Source organism: Tyto alba, unplaced genomic scaffold, assembly GCF_018691265.1.
Source record: "Tyto alba isolate M040663 unplaced genomic scaffold, T.alba_DEE_v4.0 Super-Scaffold_1, whole genome shotgun sequence".
Taxonomy (NCBI): domain Eukaryota; kingdom Metazoa; phylum Chordata; class Aves; order Strigiformes; family Tytonidae; genus Tyto; species Tyto alba.
Window position 1 is genome coordinate 22,121,640 of NW_024881261.1, and position 19,370 is coordinate 22,141,009.

Below are 19,370 nucleotides of genomic sequence, written 5' to 3' on the forward strand. Positions count from 1 at the left end.
AATAGTCTGATTCTCTTCTAACCACCAGACATCTGTACAGAGTAAGCATCAGATCCCATGAAGCCACAACAGCAGCATTTAATGCATTTTATGAAAATTGATTAATTTTTTCCATGCCTCCAAGGCAAAGGTGGTCAGCTAAGTGAAATGAATCCAGCCTGGGGCTCCCAGCTGGACTTTGTTCAGTATTGTGAGTGCTTTCACCATGCTATCATCAAGATCAACTGCATAAACTTTGTTCAAAGTTCAAAATTCAGTTTTATCCAGAAATTCAGCATTGAAGAGGTGTGCATAAAAATTTTTTACACAGTCCTATTTTGATTCAGGTGATACCAAAATATTTCAAAGATGGTAATTCTGAGATACATGACTAGATAAGCACATACATGTGAAACCACTGTACTATGAACTAAGTTTACACACACATTTAATTACATTCTTCCCCTCTCAACAAATGCTCCTCATTCTCCTTCAGGTTTCCCCTCCAAAAACTTACTACCCTAGGAGAAGGAAGAAGAAGAAACAAATGAACACAGAGAACACTACATGTGTGAACACAGCAAGAGTAATCATAATTAGCTGAAACTAAGTTTTAGTTAAAGCTTTCTTCTCTCTATGATCTCTGGACATAGACATATTGGAGAAAATCTCTGACTGTCTCTGTTGTTTTCAGTCTGGATATGGACAACACTCTCATTCACTCCAGACAGGAAGAGTGCAGAAGACATACTGAAGGAAATTACATTGGCACTCAACAGGGATACAGAGAAGGGACACATATGTAGCATAGCACACAACTTTGTATAAAGCAGACCATGTGTACTTATAGCTGTGGTTATGTACCTCCCCCATACTTGGGTTCCAGCACAAGATCCGGTTGTCTTTGGCGCTACTCAACAGCAGTTCAGGGTCAGCCTGGCACCAAGAAACAGAGAGAACTCCCCTAAAATAGATCAGAAAGAAATCAGTCATATTTCATATCCAGACCACTCTCTCACCCTGTCACCAAGAAAGAAGCAGAAATGCTGCTTAAGCTCAGAAATGCTAGTTCTCATCTCTATCCTCAGCCACATTAATCTGTGAAACAAAGCAGGCCTAGCAAAAAATCACAGTTCTCCTAAGTCCAGTCTCACAGATGTCTGCCTTTTAAAGATGGAGATCCTTGAAAAGGCAACATAACAAGCAGGCCCTCACCTCGTGTGCCCTTCCAGCTGGCTCAAAGGAGAGGTAGCAAAACGTAAGTCCCATATTTGGATCACTGGCAAGCGGTCATCCTCAGAGGAAAGGACTAGCTGGGTTGCAACTTCTGGATGCCAGGCCATTCCTGAGCAATGCATCTATGGACAAAAATAGCATAGGCTGAAAATTCAGCAAAGCAAGCTGGCAACATCAAAAATGGCCCAGAGCCACACAATTCTGCACTTAACTCGCCTAGAATGCTTGACATAAAGCAAGTCTAGCAATGTCTTGTTGTGGGAAGCAAGTATTTCTATCTTCTCTACAGAGCAAAAATCCTACTAATCATACAGAAGTTGAAGGACTAGTTCAAAGTTGATCTAGGAAGACAGCTGGGATTAAAACACAGGAGGCTTCTCATAAATGAACTGTGAACAAAGAAACTGAATGCAAGCGTACCCTAATTTTAGGAACAGCTAGAGGTTCTGTTTCTCCATTTCATTAGGGAAAAAAGACATAGGTGCTTTGATGCTACAGCTCCAAGAGCCCCAGTAGCTGCCACCATAAAAACACTTGATCCCAAGAGCCTGTGCCACTGCTTTGCAGTCACTTGTGGCATGTTGTAAGCTAGTCAGAATCACAGTCTTTCCTCCACTCACTCTGTTGCTGTGGTCACTGACTTTGATGATAGGCTCATTCTTCCTGAGGTCCCAAACCACAGCCTTGCCACTGGGGTGAGCAGAGGACAGGATATGCTGCACCTGCCGATTCCAGGACACCACACTGATGTCTTCATGAGGCTGCCAAGATGGGAAAGGCCACACATCCATTATTGCCATGTTGAGGGACCACTAATCATAGGATTCTGTTACTAGCTTAACTAATGGATTTGAGGATATATAGATTCCTCTCTTCAATCACTGATCAGCTAACTGGAACTAGCAACACTGACCAGAAAGACTAGGGAGCATGGGAAGTCCTGTACTCAGAATGTACAGTGGACAGTCAAATTCTATGGGGGAATGTCACCTGCAAAAGTACCTTTGTGTTTTGGGAGCAGGTACTGGATTCTGCATTAGCCAAATGTGTCATACATCAGTCCAGACAGAACTGCAGCTGATGCAACATAGATGCTTCTACCCTGACTCCTGAGATGAACTTAAACTGAAAGATGACCTTGTGCAACATTTCAGGAGTGCAGTGAGATGGAAAATGATGAAGCATTCAAGGCTAATTGCTGTTACTGCATATACTGCAATGCAGGAGATAGGCAAGGAGACAAATGAAAGACTTATTGGAGAAAAAATGTGGCCTACTTTTAGGCGAGTTAACTATGATTTTTTCACTTTCAGGGAAGTTGATTGCCCTGAATAACATAATCAGCATCAGAAGATCAGAAACTTCTCCCTCTTCAAACTCAGGAAACATTACCTGGGAGTAATAGCCAAGATGCATTAAATGGCTCACTGGCTCTACTAGGGATATTACTTTCATGAGATATGAAAAGCTTCAGTTAAAGCCTGAAGTAAATTCATTTCTCAGAGAAGGTCCAATAAGCCTTCTTAATCCATCACACATGCTCCAGCTGGATCACAAGATAAACTGGTCAGTTACTTGATTCAAATCCACAAAGAGCTTACCCATCCATGTAAAGTGCATCCTTCCAGAGCTTGCCAGCCTACCTCCCCTCCCCTTAAAACACCCTCTCCACCTTCCCAGAATGAAGCTGATCAGTCAGTTCTGAATTATCTTTCTTCTGACAGATGTCAAGCTCATTCCCCCTTCAACTGACTAGACCAAGATGACTCCACACACTCACATCTTTTTGCCTTGCCTACTGAGATACAAAACTGCAGGGGTATTGTCCAGAGGTTGTTTACCTGTGATTTAGCCCCTGGAGTCATAGGCACACTGAAGTTATTCAAGTCCCAGATGAAAATTTCAGAATCGTTGGCTCCAGAAGCCAAGAGGTTACTCTGTCGAAAAAAGAAAAGCTCAGCTGAGTTTCATAGGGAAAGAGGATGGACTTTTTAAAAAATAAACGTAAGCAAAAAAACCCAAAAGCTTCCAAAGTCAGATGATAGCTGCATTTCACAGTCACTGGTAAGCAGAAAGAGACTAACCAGAGCCAAGGACATTTCTGGCCTCCATGCCTTCTGCTGTGCCATGGTACAAACCTATTTAATATTTTGTCTAGCAAGTTACATGTGCAGGTGACTGATGTTACTCATCATGAAACTCTGGCACAGGCCTGGAAGCTGCTGTCTCTGGCCAGCTGAGCCTTTGCCCTGCATCCCAGCACCAAGGACTTTTCTTCTGAGATGATGCAGGCTTCCTGCAAAGGTCTGCAGACAACTTCCTATTTGCCTTTGTGCTACCACAAGAACTTGTCTTCTGTTCACTACTCACTTATGTTGCAGTCCCTTCAAGTGTGATCAGGGCCCCACTGAATTAGACACCAACTGAACAAATAAAAAAAGTTCTGATTTCAAATGAGTAATGGTCTAACATGTAACAATACATGTTTTTACAGAGATGTAAGAGACTTGATCAAGGTCATGTGGGAATTCAGTGGCAAAGCTGTGAACAGAACTGAAATCTGACTCCCAAACCAGCACTGTGTCACAACTTCCATGCCTCTTTCAGGTTAAAAACTGTTTCTTCAGTTTATAAATCTCTATACGCAAAGGGAAAACATATTCTTTTAATACAGAGGTTAATTTTCATTTAGTTATAAGTATCTTAATGTTGCATACCTGGAAAGGGTTGAAGTCAAGAGCTCGAACAGGACCTGAATGCTTCTCTGTCTGCCCAATTACAGGCTCGCTCTTTGAAGCCAAGATGCAGTGCACACTGTACATAGTCAGTACACCATTATCTCCTCCACCAATGATCACTCCAGAAGACTCTGGGGACCCATTTCCAAAGTTACCCCAGATCAGCTTATGAAACCTGTAAGAGAATAAAATAAAGCTGGCATAGGCCACAATATTTGGTAGAAATCAAGACACCCTCTGCATTACCAAAAACCACATCCATGTTCTGACCTATCAAACATAACCATCAGTCTGCATCTTAAATAACTATTTCCCTTTGAAGATGACTGTGGGTCTTACATGGGGAAAAAAAGAAATTACCTTCTTTCCAAAGACTCTTAAGGGGAACCTACAAAGGAAGAGCTAGACTGACCCTTTTTTTCTTTTTTTTTTTTTTCCCATTAAAACATTTAGGACCTCATATGGGATTTGCTGGGTGAACTTCTCTAATCTACACTATATAGAAAATAAGATAACAGAACTATGTGCCTTTTTTTCCAGAGCTATTATCTGAAAAAAAAATGTTTACCCACTGTAAAAGCTGCTAGTTAAAAATCAAGGCTGTGTTTTATACTAGGTGCAAATGTCACCCACACCAATGAGCCCAAGAAATCACTCTGTCTTAAAAAGCTGGAAGACAAGTTTCACTCTGCCTCTAGTGTCTTTATTGCAAATCATTAGCCCCAGCAAAACCACATGATACAGAATGACCCTCCTGATTGACTACCACATAAGTCCTTTCAGAATTTTACAATGGTCCAACTGCTGTAGTTTTACACCCAACATGATTTCTGTCAACAAAAATGTTCATTTCTTGAAGACAGAGGTCACCTGATCCAAAAGATCATTTTATATGACAAAAAAACGATTTCCTTCTCTCCTTCCTTGCACCAGAAAAGCCCTTTTCAGTTCCACTGATTGATACGTCAGTACAAGCCTCTAGTACCTGTTTGAGGCAGGAAGTGTTCCTTTCTGCTTCATGTCCAGGGAGGGATCCCTGAAGTCAACCTCAAATATTTCCAAGGTGGCATTTGTGCTGAAGGATGCATCCAGTTGTTGGGCAGATGTTCCTAGCAGAAGTACAAGGGCAAAACAAGTGGGCATTTTTTTCAAGAACAAAAGATACAAAAAGAGCAATGCACTGGAAACTTATTCTTCATAGTCAGCACAACCTTGGTTGTGCCCATTCAAAGAGAGGACATGTTTGAATACCTCAGAAAGAGGAACCAACAATTATGAGAAAGACTTTGAAATAAATTAGAACTTCCTCAAGAAATTCTGGGAAACAGGGTCACTGCTGCACAAACACCTTTCTCTCTTGGGATAAACATAATCCATATACCCTCTTCCAAGCAGCCACAGCTTCTGATATTAAGTCCTTATTTAAATTACAAATGCAGCTGCAACCCTGCTACCGGTATGATCCCAAATACTTCTGTATGCTGCTCCTCAACCATGACTCTATGTCTTGATCAAACCTTCTAAACCTGGTCTAAGGCAGAATTTCTTCAACCTCAACCAACTAAACATTTCCCAACAACCCACAGACAGCTAGCAGTCACACAGTGGTAGCTTCCTTCCTTCTCCCTAGCTTACAAAATAAAAGCTAAAACTAGATTTTACATTGCCTAATGGGACACTGCCAGGCAAAGAGTCACTCACTTGCCACAGAGGTGCTTTGCAACTGCCTATGGCATGGAAAGTGCCCAAGAGACTATTAAAAAGCAGTACAAATTATGAAACCAGGCAGTTTCTGATCTAAGGCAGATTGAAGCCAAGACCTTTTGTCCAACCAAAAATCTGTCTTTATTAGAGAAATACAAAATATGCTATCTACCCCAAAAATGGTAATGTTGCTTTTAAGGCAACAGCTGAACTTCTGTCACTTTCTTTTGACAGTCATCCCTGAAAAAAAAAGAACAAAACAATATGGTAGCAATGCACAATCCAGGCAGGAGACACAACTGACTAGTTCTCACATTGGGCAGACAACCCAAGCTGTTGGTGCCACAGACACTAAAATCACCCATTGCCAACTCAGTGAACAGGTTGACTTTGTGCTTCAGGAAAAAAAAAATATTATAACAATAGTGAATACTGAACAATATCAACAAAATGAAAATGTAAGGTTTTACAGGAATATTGAAAACTGCATGATAACCAAAACATGCAACTCCAGGGAGAAGAGATTTCTATTATTTGACTGTCAAACCACATGTAAATGTCTGAAGACCTACAAAGTAAAAGAGAGTTTAAATGAACATAATTAGAATTAACTTTTTTTTTTCCACAGACATACCATGTAAGTAACCTTATTTTGTTTTAATTTTTATAGCAAGCAGGTGTTGGAGGTCATGCAGATTCAATTAGAAGTTAGATCAAAAAAGCCATGTATTTACCCTTTGAAAAAATCACTGGCCTTTAAGGTGTCAAAGCTGGGCATACAAATAATCCTCTACAGGTTACTTTTAAAAAAATTAAGGCAATAATATTTTTGGTATATTGTTTGTAAGTTTTCCAGAGATTATTAGGTGGAAATTGTTGCAAGTTAAAGCCAATATAACCCTACATAAGATCTCTCTGTGACTCATACTTTAATTTTCATAAAGTGTGAAAAACTTTACCTGTTGCTAGATAAATGGGGTGGTGGTTTGCTGGACTCCATGCCTGGACAGCTGTTCGCTCAATTTCCTTTAGCTTCATTTTCTAGGTTCTAGAAGAAATTTCACACAGTGATTAGAATAGTGGGATAAAGTCAACATGAAAATAATCACACCAGTAACAAAATATGTCCCTTACAAAGGTACCATGCAAACAAATTGCTCTTGACACAGAAGTTACTTGCTACTTCCTCAGCCAGTGAATACACTTTCATATGAATTAATGAGGGTATTTTAGAATTCATGAAAAAACCTCAAACAATCCCAGCTGTCTCATCCCAGATTTTCTTTCATAAATAGAGCTCTTTTCCATATACCCTGATTACAGGAGAGTTTCAGTAAAAGGAAGGGGATCTAAATTAAACAACATACTCAAGTCTTCAGTCCAGGCTGGTTTAAATCAGCTGCAGAAATTAATTTAAACAAATGTATTTGCAAAGCACTAGTTGTTTTCTCTGAACAAGCTGATGCCAGTATATACATAGGCAAAGAAGGAGCAGAAAGAAACTCAGGGCAGGCTAAATTCCAAGCAGAAAAGTGACGTGGCAACAGAAAACAAAGTGCAATGCTATCATGCACCAATTCAGTTAATGTACTTTGTTCTCGTTCCTCTGAGAAGCAAAAGGGAAAAATTCATTTTACTTTCTGATAGAGTTTGTAAATGGCAGAAGGTGAGAAGAGATCCAGAAGTAACTACTGGGTTTCAATCTCAGCTCTGACAAGTTCTTTTAATTTACTCTGGATATATCAACTGACACCTGTAAAATGGGAACACAACTTCCCTGTGTTGCTGGAGAGAGATTAGTTGGGCAATAATGTAGTAGGATAATTGAAAGTCAAACAACAGCCAAAAGGTTGTAAAACTGAATATAAATACAAATTATTGTTCCGTGTAGGATCCTGTTCTTGCTGAGAAGAAAACACCCAGCACCTCAGTATTCCAGACCATTCCCAGGCCTTCTAGGCATGTCAGTAATAAATGATGTGTGTACATGCTATTCACAGGCTAGCAGGGTGACTCTCATGAGCAGTTCCTTCCTAAACCTTTCAAGTCTGGCTGCAGTGCTGTCCTTTAACTCTAGCTAAACAGAGCTGCTAACTACACACTCAGATGATATGCTGAATAAAGTAAAACTGTCAGCAGGCAGCACAGCAAAACACTGCATTTTGACAGCTCGCTGTGATTAACCTCTTCTGATTACTTGACACTGTGTTAGCCAGGCTGACAGTTAAATCACAGTCTGCATCATGTGGCCCTCTCTTCACATGCAGGGCTACAAGTGTCAGTGCTTCAGAGTCTGGCCTTACTCAGGCTAAAATATGGTTGTTTATTTGTAACCAAGTTCATAAAGGTAGCTTGCTGTGGCTAGCCCACTGTCTGGCCAAACCATCCTCCAGAAAGAACAGTTTTGAAAAAGCCTTCCATCGTCTTGTGGCTTATATGAAGTTACAGCCTCCTGAGGCCCACCCAAAGGAAAACCTGGCCAGCACTGCTTCTTGGGCTTGGATCTCCTGGTTAACTCCTCCATACTTTTTTAGGGTTTCTTCTCTACCACTAGTCAGAAGCTAAGGACATCCTCTCTGTCTTACTCCTTGCCCTCTATGCTGGACTATCTGCATGGCTGGCACAATTTGCATTTAACATGCAAACAAAGACAAGCCACAAAAAACATATAGAACAGTATTGATCAATTGTCCAGCTTTTCTTGTCAATAGAGCATTCTGTAAAAGAAAGTCAACATTACTGTTCTCTTTTCACAAACTTAAGTCAGGACAGAACATGAAGGTAAAGTGTCTTGCTCATGATAACTCACACAGACATAGGAAAGCAAACAAGGCACCATTTAGAGTGGCTCAGTATCAAAAGAACAACTGTACAAGTGTTGGATCACAGGCATTGAACAGGTACACTGTGCCGCTGGTCCACAAGGCAAAGCAGCAGCAGTGCAAACAGACTTGAGAAGACCCACAGGAGATGCATAAGAAGCCAAGATCACACTATCATACCATCTCTTAAGCACCTGCTATCAGTTCAGCTCCATTGCAACTGAGGTTCTGCAGGGATGCTGCAGCACCTCCTCCTTAAATCAGTGGGCTCTTGGTTTGGAAGAAAAAAAAAAGCCTGATTTGAGTCTTACTCTTAGGAGAAGCGATCCTTCTATACACTCTGCGTATCTATATCCAGGACAGGACTCACAATCCTGAAAGCAGGAAAAAACCCTTTTTTAGCAACCTCTTGTGGCTGCATGAAAAATTCACAAGCGTCAGACGTTTGCAAAGGACAATCTTTAAGGAGAGATTGCCACCTGCTGTCATCTCCCAAAATAGCATCTAAGACTTCTAAGAAAGCTCACGCTTTTCTCAGGATGTCTAATTAATTAATCATGACAATTCCTCCTTCTTCTACAGACATCCGATTACAGATCTAATGTATTAACGAACCTCAGCTCCAATGGGAGTCACACAACAGAAGCAGCATTTCCCCATGGCCTCACCCTACCATGGTTTCCTGCACTGTCCTTAAAAGGTAACACTGTCTGCAAAGCAAAACCCAGCAGGTCAGAGCACTCTACCACTGGGAAATGGAGAGCACACAGCTAAACAGTGAAAAGTAAACACACATGCTCTCAAACCATGACAGACCACGTGGGCAATGCTGACAAAGGCAAAAATTCCCTACCTACACTAACTTGAAATACCTGTGGCTTAGAATGCATCCTAAAAGACTGTGGTGGTTGTTGTATCTGCTAATTGACCCTCAAAGCTGCCATGATAATCATCCCTGCTATCACTCTGTGAGGCCATCTCTCTCTTGCACCACCCAAATACTGTCAATCAGAAATCCCCTCCTACTGACTTCCCCAGTCTTCCTCCTGCCACTGGGCACCCAACCATTCCATTCCTCTTTGAACGGTTCCTGCTGATACTGGACTACCAGTACAGCACACAAAGAAGCTGATAGCCTGACTCCCCTTAGCTAAAGGTGAAACTTGGGCAGAACAGAAAAAGACTTGTCCAAGGTCCCCCAGGTGACAGGCAACCACCCTAAGAACTGAAAAAGGCCTCTCAGCCATAACACAATGTTTAAGACACAAACGGTCCTACAGAAGCCACACCCCAGCAACAATTTAAACTCTTTGCAGTGCCTCTTCCCTTTGCATTGCTCTGACACTCTCTTTTTGCAGCTCCCCAATACCCTATAGCCAGGCTGTTCTTATAAGTGCTTATTATAAACCTCAATTACAGAAGGCACAGTGACACTAATCTCAGCTAATCATTAGTGTTTGCAAGGCGGGGTTGTGGGGCAGGGCTCAGCACATTCCTCCATTACAGCTCCCCTACTATATAAAAAAAACTTCTTATGCTTTGAGCACTTTCAAAAGCTATTGCTAAGTGCCACAGCACTGTACATATGGGAGTGCATATCCACATATCTAGTCAGCTTGCTCCACACAACAGCGTTATACTGCATGATAACGAAAAGAGGCAAAGTCTAGGAAGGAAGTATCGACCTCGGCCGCCGGGTGTAACAAACAGGCTCTCCGCTACGCCGGAGGCCTCTCCGGGGCCCAGGTCAAACAGCCTCGCTGCCCCCAGGCGCTCCCCACCGGCCGCTGCCCAGAAGCCGGCCCGCCGGCTGAGGAGAGGCAAGCTCCGGGGCAGGGGGGTAGAGACAGAGCCACAGGACCGGGGGACGGAGCCGGCACAGCGACAGCGGGGCGGGCAGGGCAGCAGGGCAGGCCGGGGCTGGGGCAGGCCGGGGGCGAGGGGTCCGGCCGGACAGGGGGAGGGGCGGGGCGGACCGGGGGCGGCTCCCGCGCCGCGGCCGGAGCTGAGGGGCGCGAGGGCCAGGGCAGGAACAGCCACTCGCGCCAGGCCGAGCGGAGCGGAGCGGAGCGGAGGAGGGAGGGGGAAGGCGGGCGGCGGCCCTTACCGGCTCGCTGGCCGTCCCCGCCGCGCCGTCGACCCGAGCCCGGACGGCTCCCGCAGCCGAGCGCTCGCGACGGTGGCCGCCGGGAGCCGAAAAGCCCCCGCCCGCGAAGCGCCGCCCGCGACCCCGCCCCGCCGCGCCTGCGCCAGCGGGAGCTGTCAGCGCTGCGGGACGGCGGCCCGGCCCCTTGAGGAGTTTGGCCACCACAGCCCTTGGGGTGCGTCCCGAAAAGCGTGCGTGTAGGGGGGAAGCCCTGCTTTCAGTCCCTCCCGCCCACCTTCGGGGTGGCTCTTCCTCAGCCGCGGCACCGCGACCGGGAGCCCCAGCACCAGCCGGTGCTCAGGACAGGGCTCCCAAGCCAAGAGGCTCTTGGGCACCTTTTCTATCTTTAAGATACTTGAATTTGCTCCATCTACTAGTCCGAACTGTAGGCCAAGGAACAGCGTAGCTGGAGCCAGGGTCTGATGCCTCTGAAGTCACCCCCCTCAGAAGAACTTTGCCTCAGCTACAGATTCGAGCCTTCCTGGGAAGGCATGCAGAAGGGAAAGGAGCACAGCTTAGGAATGTCTTTTTCTAAAAGCGTTGTAGTTGCCAGGAAAAAAAAAATAAAACGCAGATGGGCTTAGACCTTCTTCCTTCACCCCTCTCCTGTTTTGAAAACATTTGCCTACACCAAAACCCCCACTTTTAAGGATTTCTGAGACATATTCTCTGTCCAACCCATTATGCCTTCCCCCTGAAGGAAAACATTACTGGTTAGATACACACTGGGTGTAAAACAGCCCAAAGCAGGAGACAGCAAACAACACTAGGGCAGGGCAGCCATGTGGCATGCAGTACTAAAAGCTGGACAGGCCTCAACCTGCCTCTGTGCAACAGCTGCATTATCATTTTACACACACTAAGATAAGGCAGCCATTACTGCTCTGATCATTTTACTTGAAGACTTTTGCAACTCACAGCATTGTATATAGTGCTGTCACATAACTGCTGTGGACTGGCCATTCTTCCTCAGATATCCCTAAGGAATGTTTTCCCCCGCATAACACTTTGTAAGAGAATTTAACAGAATTCAGTTTCAAGGTCCTCACAGCTCAAAAACTACTTTAAAAACCCTTATGGGTTAAAACATAATTTAAGAGTAAGCATTTCTGTAACTAGAAGAGAAGATGACAGCTTACAAAATCCAGGAAGAATGGTGATTGCTCAGCACCTCTAAAGAGGTTAGTTTTATTTACACATATTTGTATGTCCTAGCATTCAGTCATGTAATTACCTAGAACAATACACCCTTACAGAAACCAAGCTAACCTTCAGCATATGGGGTTAAAAATCTTCATAGATTGAAAAATCATGAATCACTGTCTTCAAATACCTGCTTTAAGAAAAGTACAACATTGAGTCATGACAGGGTGTTGAGAACAGAGCACAGCATCCAGTTTATAGGAAGCACCTAGAAGAGTCCAAGCCTTCTGTGATTGCCCACTCCTACAGCCAAACAGTGGGGTCTAAGACATAGCACTGGGGAAACTGAGAGAATTTCCACTGTGTATCAGTACTGAAAGTACTGTCTCCTCCAGTAACAAGGGAAAAACTTGTGTTATGGGAAGGGTGGAGCTGAAAAAATGTAGGAAATTAATAAAATTGTGAAGAGCAGAGCTGGAAAAATGTAGGAGCTTAATAAAATTGTACATGTAACTTTCTCAAGCAAAGTGCTGATGAAGCCCCAGGAGGCCATAGACCAGTGGTTTGCAGTAAGACAGGCAGACTCCATGGGTCAGACATAACTCCAATCCTGGTGGATGAGCTCAGGCCACACAGAAGCAACTTGGGCATCTGTGCTTTTGAACCAAAGCCCAGGTGCAGCAAAACAGGTCTGGCCAGAGTTGGACTTGCTCATTAGCCTTTTCCCACCACTGCTGTCCACAACTCTGAAGTCAGCTTCAAGCTATACCCTGCAAGGCTACATGCCCCACTAGTGCTCCCTACTGGTTGTGCAAGCTTCACTTAAGGCATCTAGACCAGTAAGAGATTAAAACTAAATCCCATTAAGGACAGACAGTTATTCACACAGTATGAGACTCCCAAGCACTGGCACTTGCCAATCTGGTTCTGCCTATCATTTACATTAAATGATGACACTAGTTCAACTCTAAGCAGCACCTGCAGTAAGCCACATGCTAACAGGCAATAATACCTCCTACATAAACAGGCTTAGGTAAGAAATGTTTGTGCACAAGGTACATAAACTAGCAGCAGTCCTAGGACTGCACTCAGAACTTTGCCCCACAGATACTATCCTATTTAGAAAAATGGAAAAGGTCATTCAATTTCATTGGCGAATGTTCAGACTTCTCAAACCAACAGAAGACAACTAGCACAGTAGATATAATTGATATATTTCACTGCAGTTAGTGGTTGAACATGATGAACAAGCATTAACCTATGCCACAGTGAAGACTAGAGAAGATGCCATCCCCAGCAGAAACATGGCGCTTCAGCAACTTTCAGATTTCATAGTGTGTCACCACTGGTGGCTCTTTGTTGGGGTCTCCTCCTCTCTCCAGATACAAGTCATTGAAGGGATATTGTTTCGGTCCCTACAAGGAGAAATAAAGAGTGGCAAATTCACCACAATCACCCAGTAAATTAAGGGGTAAGGGGAAAACGTCTCATCCCATCCCACCCCAGCCCAGATCAAGGCTTGTCATTTACAACTTCAACTTCTATTTCTTAAGTGCTTCAGCAGAAATATTCGAGTACAAGGAAAGTAGATTCAGATACACAGTTCTTTGTATAAACCCATGTCATTTAACAGAAACATCAAGGTGGTCTTGCATTTAATCTTAACCAACAGTTCATGTCTCAGCATGAGGATAACGCAAAAGCTGTTTGTGTATCCAGATGTATTTTTCAGAAGTACATTCAAATGACCAGATCATGAGATAACTGAAAAAAAACACAGGTCAAGAGAAGAGATAAAATACCTCCTCTGAGCAGATGCACATGGGGAAAGAGAATATCTAGACCAAAGAAGAGATACTAATACTGTAAAGAAGTATAGCTTAAAATTAGTTCCATGTGAAAAGGAACTGTTCACGATGAAGCAGAACCTGTGAGCTCAGCCAAGACAGTCAAGAGAACAACTTAAGCTGGATGAGGTCACAGGACATCTGGTCCATACACTGACAGCAGCAGGGTTTTGCATTCACACTAATCATACTGCTTCAGCAAAACCACTCTTTTGGGCATTGACAGTGACAAGAAACACAGCTACTTTTCCTCCCTTTACACAGGGGTATCACTCACCACAGGCCTGTAAGATGGATAGATCTCTCCAAGACCAAACATGATCAGCATGGTAATCAAAAAGATAAGGAAGTGTTTGCGCATGGTGTGCCAGGGAACTGGAGTGGGGGATGTATCAACACGGTTCCGAATATACATGTCGAAGTCCCAGTGCATCTAAAGAACAAAGAAAATGGCTGTACATTTACTAACAGTGCTCAAACTGCTTTTATCAAGGGAAGTGCTTCTCAGCACTCACAGAACTACCAGAAGTTGTTTCATCTCCACCTCACCAGTGGAGATAAAGCTACAGAGGAGATAAGCGATTTATCTATACTCACAGCAAGTTGTCACTTACAGTAAAACTCAGGACTCCAAATTCCATCCTATGTTCACACTAGGCAATATGCTTAATTATAGGATAGCAGCAGCTTTTATATATATACACAATCACTCCACCTTAGATTTGTTCCCCAGCACTGTCAAAAAGGCATGGTATAAATCTGTACCCTTGTTTATAGAAGTTCAGTCACATACCCAAACAGAAGTAGCAGTGTTATTTCAAACAGAGCAGCAACTATCTGTCACTTGGAAGCTGGTCTCTCAAAACAGGTACAGCACCTGCTGCTGTTACTGCATGACAAGAGCAGGGCTGGTAGCAAGCTAATGCCCTTGATTGAAGAAGAAGGGCATTTAAACTTCTGCCTTGAAGTATGCATAGGGAAGTCCCAAGCATTTTCTGTCTATAGTCTCCCTTCACATTAATGAAAGCAAAGAACTCAATAATTTGCAGCTCATGTACCACCTATAGTTCCCCAGATTTCCCCTTTGCACACAGAGCCATTTGCCATCAAATCCAGAGAGCCAGACTGGGCAGAATTCAGTTGCCTAAACAGAAGCATCTGTTGACACCTGGGATGCACCAGTATATTCCACTTGGTCCCCCACTGCCAACCCCATGTGCAAGGGTACCTATACAAGCCTTCCTGTACCAAGCACCACAACACAAAATCACCACAGGTTTTTTCATGCGCTTTTACAGTTCTTACAACATGCACTTTACTGTGGTACGCATACTACAATGCTCTAGCATGTTTATACTATGATATATTACATACACATGCTTATATAATCTCTACTTTTAGTAAGGAAAGCTCAAGTCAATTACCACGTTTAGTAATCACAGTTGGATTGCAATCATTCACAGAAAGACCACACACTAACTGAAAAGTTACTCCTGACATGGATTTTGAGAAACTTAGATTTTGAAAGTTAACGTAAGTGCTGTATTCATCCATTTCTCCTAACGCTATCTTGCAAACTTTCTTCAGAGAATACCTCCTTATTTGCATTCTATCCCAAAACAACCCTGGAGTAATAAAGCAGCAATAGCTACTTCCACTGTACTAAAAGGACTTTACTCAAGCAATGGCTTCTTTGCCCTCATACTGAGTCACATCAGGCAAAGAAAATAGATGAAACTTTCTTATTCCTACAGAGAAACAAGTTTGTAAAGTTTCCCTTCTCATATCTTATAATTAACAGTCCTCAGCATTTTCAAAATATTTACCCTGATGGCTATAGCCTAAGTTTCCTTCCAACCAACTGTCTCTACCTGCACAGGCAACACACACCTGCACTTGGCAACAATTACACAAATAAGTAACAGATGGGCATGTTAGTATTTAATAACAACAGCACTGATTAGCAGCTTGAAAACTACTAGTAGCATTCCTACCGGCTCTCCCCAGTTACGCCTCAAGTCTGGCTGGTCCCACTGGTACCAGGGGTCTCTCTCATGAAGAGACTTATTAGGGAGCTTGGGATAGTCACCATACCTGTGAGTAACAGACAAAAAACCCAAATATACGAGAAATCTGTATTAATTTAGATACATTTTGTATGAGACACTATACGATAGGCCTACAGAAACAGAAGACCTAAACATTAATTTTTTTTATAGCTCTTACATATACATGCTTTTTAAAATGCATACATGCAACAAGCACAACAATCATCAACTTGGTACCAGTCGTCATAACAAATATGAGTTCCTCAAAGTGGCCTCTTTGGGCTGTGCTAGTTGGAATTTCTTCCAACTTGCATTTCATGCAAGCTTAACTGAAATGCAGAACCTTAGTTGTATTGCAATTTGCACCTGTTAAAGTGTTCCACAACATTTAAACATCTCCTGAAATCTTTATTCCTACGATGGCTTTCAGTTCATCCCTCTTAGCCTTGCACTACAACAGCGTATTAAGTCTCTCATACCGTATTTTATTCACGCAGGCCTCCAACTCATTCCTGTTTTAAAACACTGATGCGTACCTTCCGAGCTCTAAGCTCACGGCAAAGCACTTTCAGGCAATAAAACAGACCACCAGGCTGCAGCACCCCCGCACAAAGCTGAGAGGTGCTGGCCTCGACCTGCTCCCCGGCTCCACGGACACTGGACCCCCCAGCTCACCCGAAGCCGTCGTCGGGGTAGAGCTCGTAGTCCTCCACCCGCATGTTATACTTCTTCGCGGCGGCTGCCCGCTCCTCCGGTGTCCTGGGGTACGGCCCGGGCAACAGGTCCTTGGGCATCTCTGAGGCTGGCGGGAGAGCAACAGGGCAGGGTGGGCGCGGGCCGGGCCGGGCCGGGCAGGTCGCGCCGCCCTCGCACCCCGGCCGCGGAGCCGCCGGCCCGCTGCCCCATGAACACCCGCCCCGCCGGCGGCCGAGGCGCCGCACTCGCATCTCCCCGCTCACCCGCCCGCGCCCCGGGGGGCGCCGCCGCGGCGGCCCGCGCCGCCCACAGCCGGGCAGCCGCCCGCTGCCAGAGGACACCGCGGATCCCGGCCGCCGCCATCACCAGCATCGCGCAGGCGCGGCCGACGGTGGCCAGTAGGGACAAAAGAGCCCGGGCGGGGCGGGGCTACCGAGGGGGCGGGGCTATCGAGGGGGAGGGGCTATCGAGGCGCGGGGCGAGCCCAGCCACTGCCCGCAGGGTGCAGGGTGGGAATCTGCCGTCCAGGGCGTTAATTAATCAGCCGCTGGTATTATAATATTGACATAAGGGCTAATGGACGGAAAGGGCATCGGTGCGCTATTTCGCTCTGGCTGTCATCGTCTGAAGTGGGGTAATGGGAATTTATGGCAGGTATTACCTTCCAGACGTGGGACAGCCTCCTGCAGAGCAGCTGGGTCGATGCTCAGTCGGATCGATGCCGTGGCTGGCGGCGTTATGCAAATTGCCTTCTTTGTATCAGTATCAATATTGTGAAAGTTAATACCAAAATGTAATTGTCTTATCTCAGTGGAGCCAGGAAACACGAACAGCTGAAATAGCATGTTAATTTAGCGATGCTATTCTTCAAACATAAGAGATATATTATTATAGCTAAAATCGATATGAGCATTAAAGGATTTTGCAGTTTACTTCATTATGTAAACTCTCTGGTAGTTGAACTCATTTTCCTTCAGTTATTCACATCAGCCATAATGGGTAATGTCTCTATAACGATCTACATTATAAACCTTTTCAGCTCAAAAACTATCATGGACAATTTGTCATGAAAGTCATTCTTTCTAATAACAGCATTAATTGTAAACCTACTAATTGAATGAAGATAGTGATGAACCACAAGAATACACAGTGTGCGTGAGATGGGGGATTGTCACATGCTAGAGAATAGGATCCTTTCACTTATCACAAAAAAGGGCCTTGTTGTGTTCTTTTAGGGACAGTGTCTTAATTCAGCCAACTCCCTTACAACCAACTATGTAGTAAAGTTAGTATGTCAATTAGTTATTTAATAAATTTACTAACTGAGAGACCAACCCTGCAGTGCAGAGGTTGCTGGAGGGAGCAGCGTTCAGTGCCTGTCCCACCTCTGCATCACGAGCAGCTTTGGGGAGGGCAGCACAGTACTAGAAGTGGGGATATTTGGTTCCCCGCTGCGCCGTCTAGGCTCACACCTCGCTGCAGGCTTGGATCATGGTCAGCTGCTGCTTACATCAGCTCTTCACCACTGGGTAATTACTTTCTGGCTTATGTTTGAGTCTTACACAGATGTGGCTCAAGTTTCCTAAGTGTGGTCAACTAATACACAGCTCGGTGTTGTCGGCAAAAGTGCTGAGAGAGCACTCAATCCCACTGTCCATGTCACCAACAAAGATGTTAAACAGAACCGGTCCCAACACTGACCCATGAGGAATGCCACTCATTACTGCTTTCCTTTCAGACATTGAGCCATTGACTCTTTGAGTGTGACCATTGAGCCAATTCCTTATCCACTGAGTGTCCATCCATCAAATCCATGTCTCTCCAATTTAGAAACAGGGATGTCATGCGAGACAGTGTCAGATGCTTTGCACAAGTCCAGGTAGATGATGTCAGTTGCTCTACCCTTATCCACGAATGTTGTAACTCTGTTGTGGAAGGCCATCAAATTCGCCAGGCACAATTTGCCCTTAGTGAAGCCATGTTGACTGTCACCAATTGCCTCCTTATATCCCATGTGCCCTAGCATAGTGTCCAGGAGGATCCGTTCCATCATCTTGCCAGGCCCAGAGGTGAGACTGACTGGCCTGTAGTTCCGCAGGTCTTCCTTTCCTCCCTTTTTAAAAATGGGTGTTACGTTTTCCCTTTTCCAGTCAGTAGGAACTTCACCAGACTGCCATGACTTCTCAAATATGATGAATAGTGGCTTAGCCACTTCATCTGCTGGTTCCCTCAGGACCTTCAGGTGCATCTCATCAGGTCCCATGGACCTGTGCCCTTTCAGGTTCCTTAGATGGTCTCAAAACTGTTCTTCTCCTACAGTGCATGGTTCTTCATTCTCCCAGTCCCTGCCTTTGCCTTCTGTGACTTGGGCAGTGTGGCTGGAGCCCTTGCCAGTGAAGACTGAGGCAAAAAAGTCATTGAGTACCTCAGTCTTCTCCATATTCCGGGTAATCAGGTCTCCTGTTTCCTTCCAGACAACACCAAAGACCAAAATTTTCTCAAGAGCTGATGCCTCATGTGGCATTCATTCCGGGGAAAGTGTAATCATCATTCTTGCTGTTTCCAGATTAAAAGCAAAATGTCAACTTTGTCTTATGTAGTAAACACACATTAAGAAAATAATTTGATATCTCTGGCCTTAGGCACACAATCCATGAAATCTTACTAAAACCACATAGTCACACAATGTCTGTTGATGACTGAAAGGCGGATCTTTGTTACGCTGAGCAGTGTTACATATTTTTTCTTGTAGGAAGTGTTGATTAAGCTTCTAGTTTTCATGCATGAAATACAGCTATGTGTTTCCTGTAGATGGACTGGGGACAATGAGCAGTTTGCTGTTTTCATTAGGGACATGGCAGCGGAGCAGCTCCCACAGAGCAGTGCTCACGCCCTATCATCTACTGGTAACCTCGCAGGGAAGAGGCCGTCAGCTGAAGGTAAGAGGGGTGGCACAGGGCCGTGACCCGAGGGCCACGAAGGCCCGCACAAGGCTTCACAGACGATCCTTT

General features: G+C 44.4%; 2 protein-coding genes across 4 annotated transcripts in view; both read right to left on the bottom strand.

The window, feature by feature from the left end:
• Nucleotides 1–10,677, bottom strand: part of SEC31B (SEC31 homolog B, COPII coat complex component) — a 35,704-nt gene extending 25,027 nt beyond the window's left edge. For 2 of the 3 annotated variants that reach the window (XM_042786258.1, XM_042785221.1), the window contains exons 1-8: nt 10,587–10,677; nt 6,617–6,705; nt 4,939–5,062; nt 3,933–4,128; nt 3,057–3,152; nt 1,836–1,976; nt 1,195–1,337; nt 844–943 (exon numbers count right to left, since the gene is read on the bottom strand). In XM_042786258.1, the coding sequence (XP_042642192.1) occupies nt 844–943; nt 1,195–1,337; nt 1,836–1,976; nt 3,057–3,152; nt 3,933–4,128; nt 4,939–5,062; nt 6,617–6,695 (879 nt within the window). In that variant the 5' untranslated portion in view covers nt 6,696–6,705; nt 10,587–10,677. Of the gene's footprint in view, nt 1–843; nt 944–1,194; nt 1,338–1,835; nt 1,977–3,056; nt 3,153–3,932; nt 4,129–4,938; nt 5,063–6,616; nt 6,706–8,790; nt 8,854–10,586 lie in introns of all 3 variants that reach the window. The other variant, XM_042785747.1, reaches the window with a different exon arrangement.
• Nucleotides 10,678–12,965: 2,288 nt separating this feature from the next.
• Nucleotides 12,966–16,759, bottom strand: NDUFB8 (NADH:ubiquinone oxidoreductase subunit B8). Its single transcript, XM_042791302.1, has 5 exons — nt 16,623–16,759; nt 16,339–16,465; nt 15,610–15,709; nt 13,893–14,048; nt 12,966–13,183 (listed from the first exon to the last, which is right to left on the bottom strand). The coding sequence occupies exons 1-5, from the start codon at nt 16,729–16,731 to the stop codon at nt 13,091–13,093; spliced, it is 585 nt and encodes a 194-aa protein (XP_042647236.1). The 5' UTR covers nt 16,732–16,759; the 3' UTR covers nt 12,966–13,090.
• Nucleotides 16,760–19,370: the final 2,611 nt, after the last annotated feature.

Excerpts from the sequence above, each read along its gene's own strand:
- NDUFB8 (XM_042791302.1), bottom strand. The coding sequence starts at position 16,731 with ATGCTGGTGATGGCGGCGGCCGGGATCCGCGGTGTCCTCTGGCAGCGG. Across the intron at positions 16,466-16,622 it reads GCCCCCCGGGGCGCGGGCGG|CCTCAGAGATGCCCAAGGAC; the intron begins GTGAGCGGGGAG and ends CTCTCCCGCCAG. Across the intron at positions 13,184-13,892 it reads ATCCATCTTACAGGCCTGTG|GGACCGAAACAATATCCCTT; the intron begins GTGAGTGATACC and ends TTCTCCTTGTAG.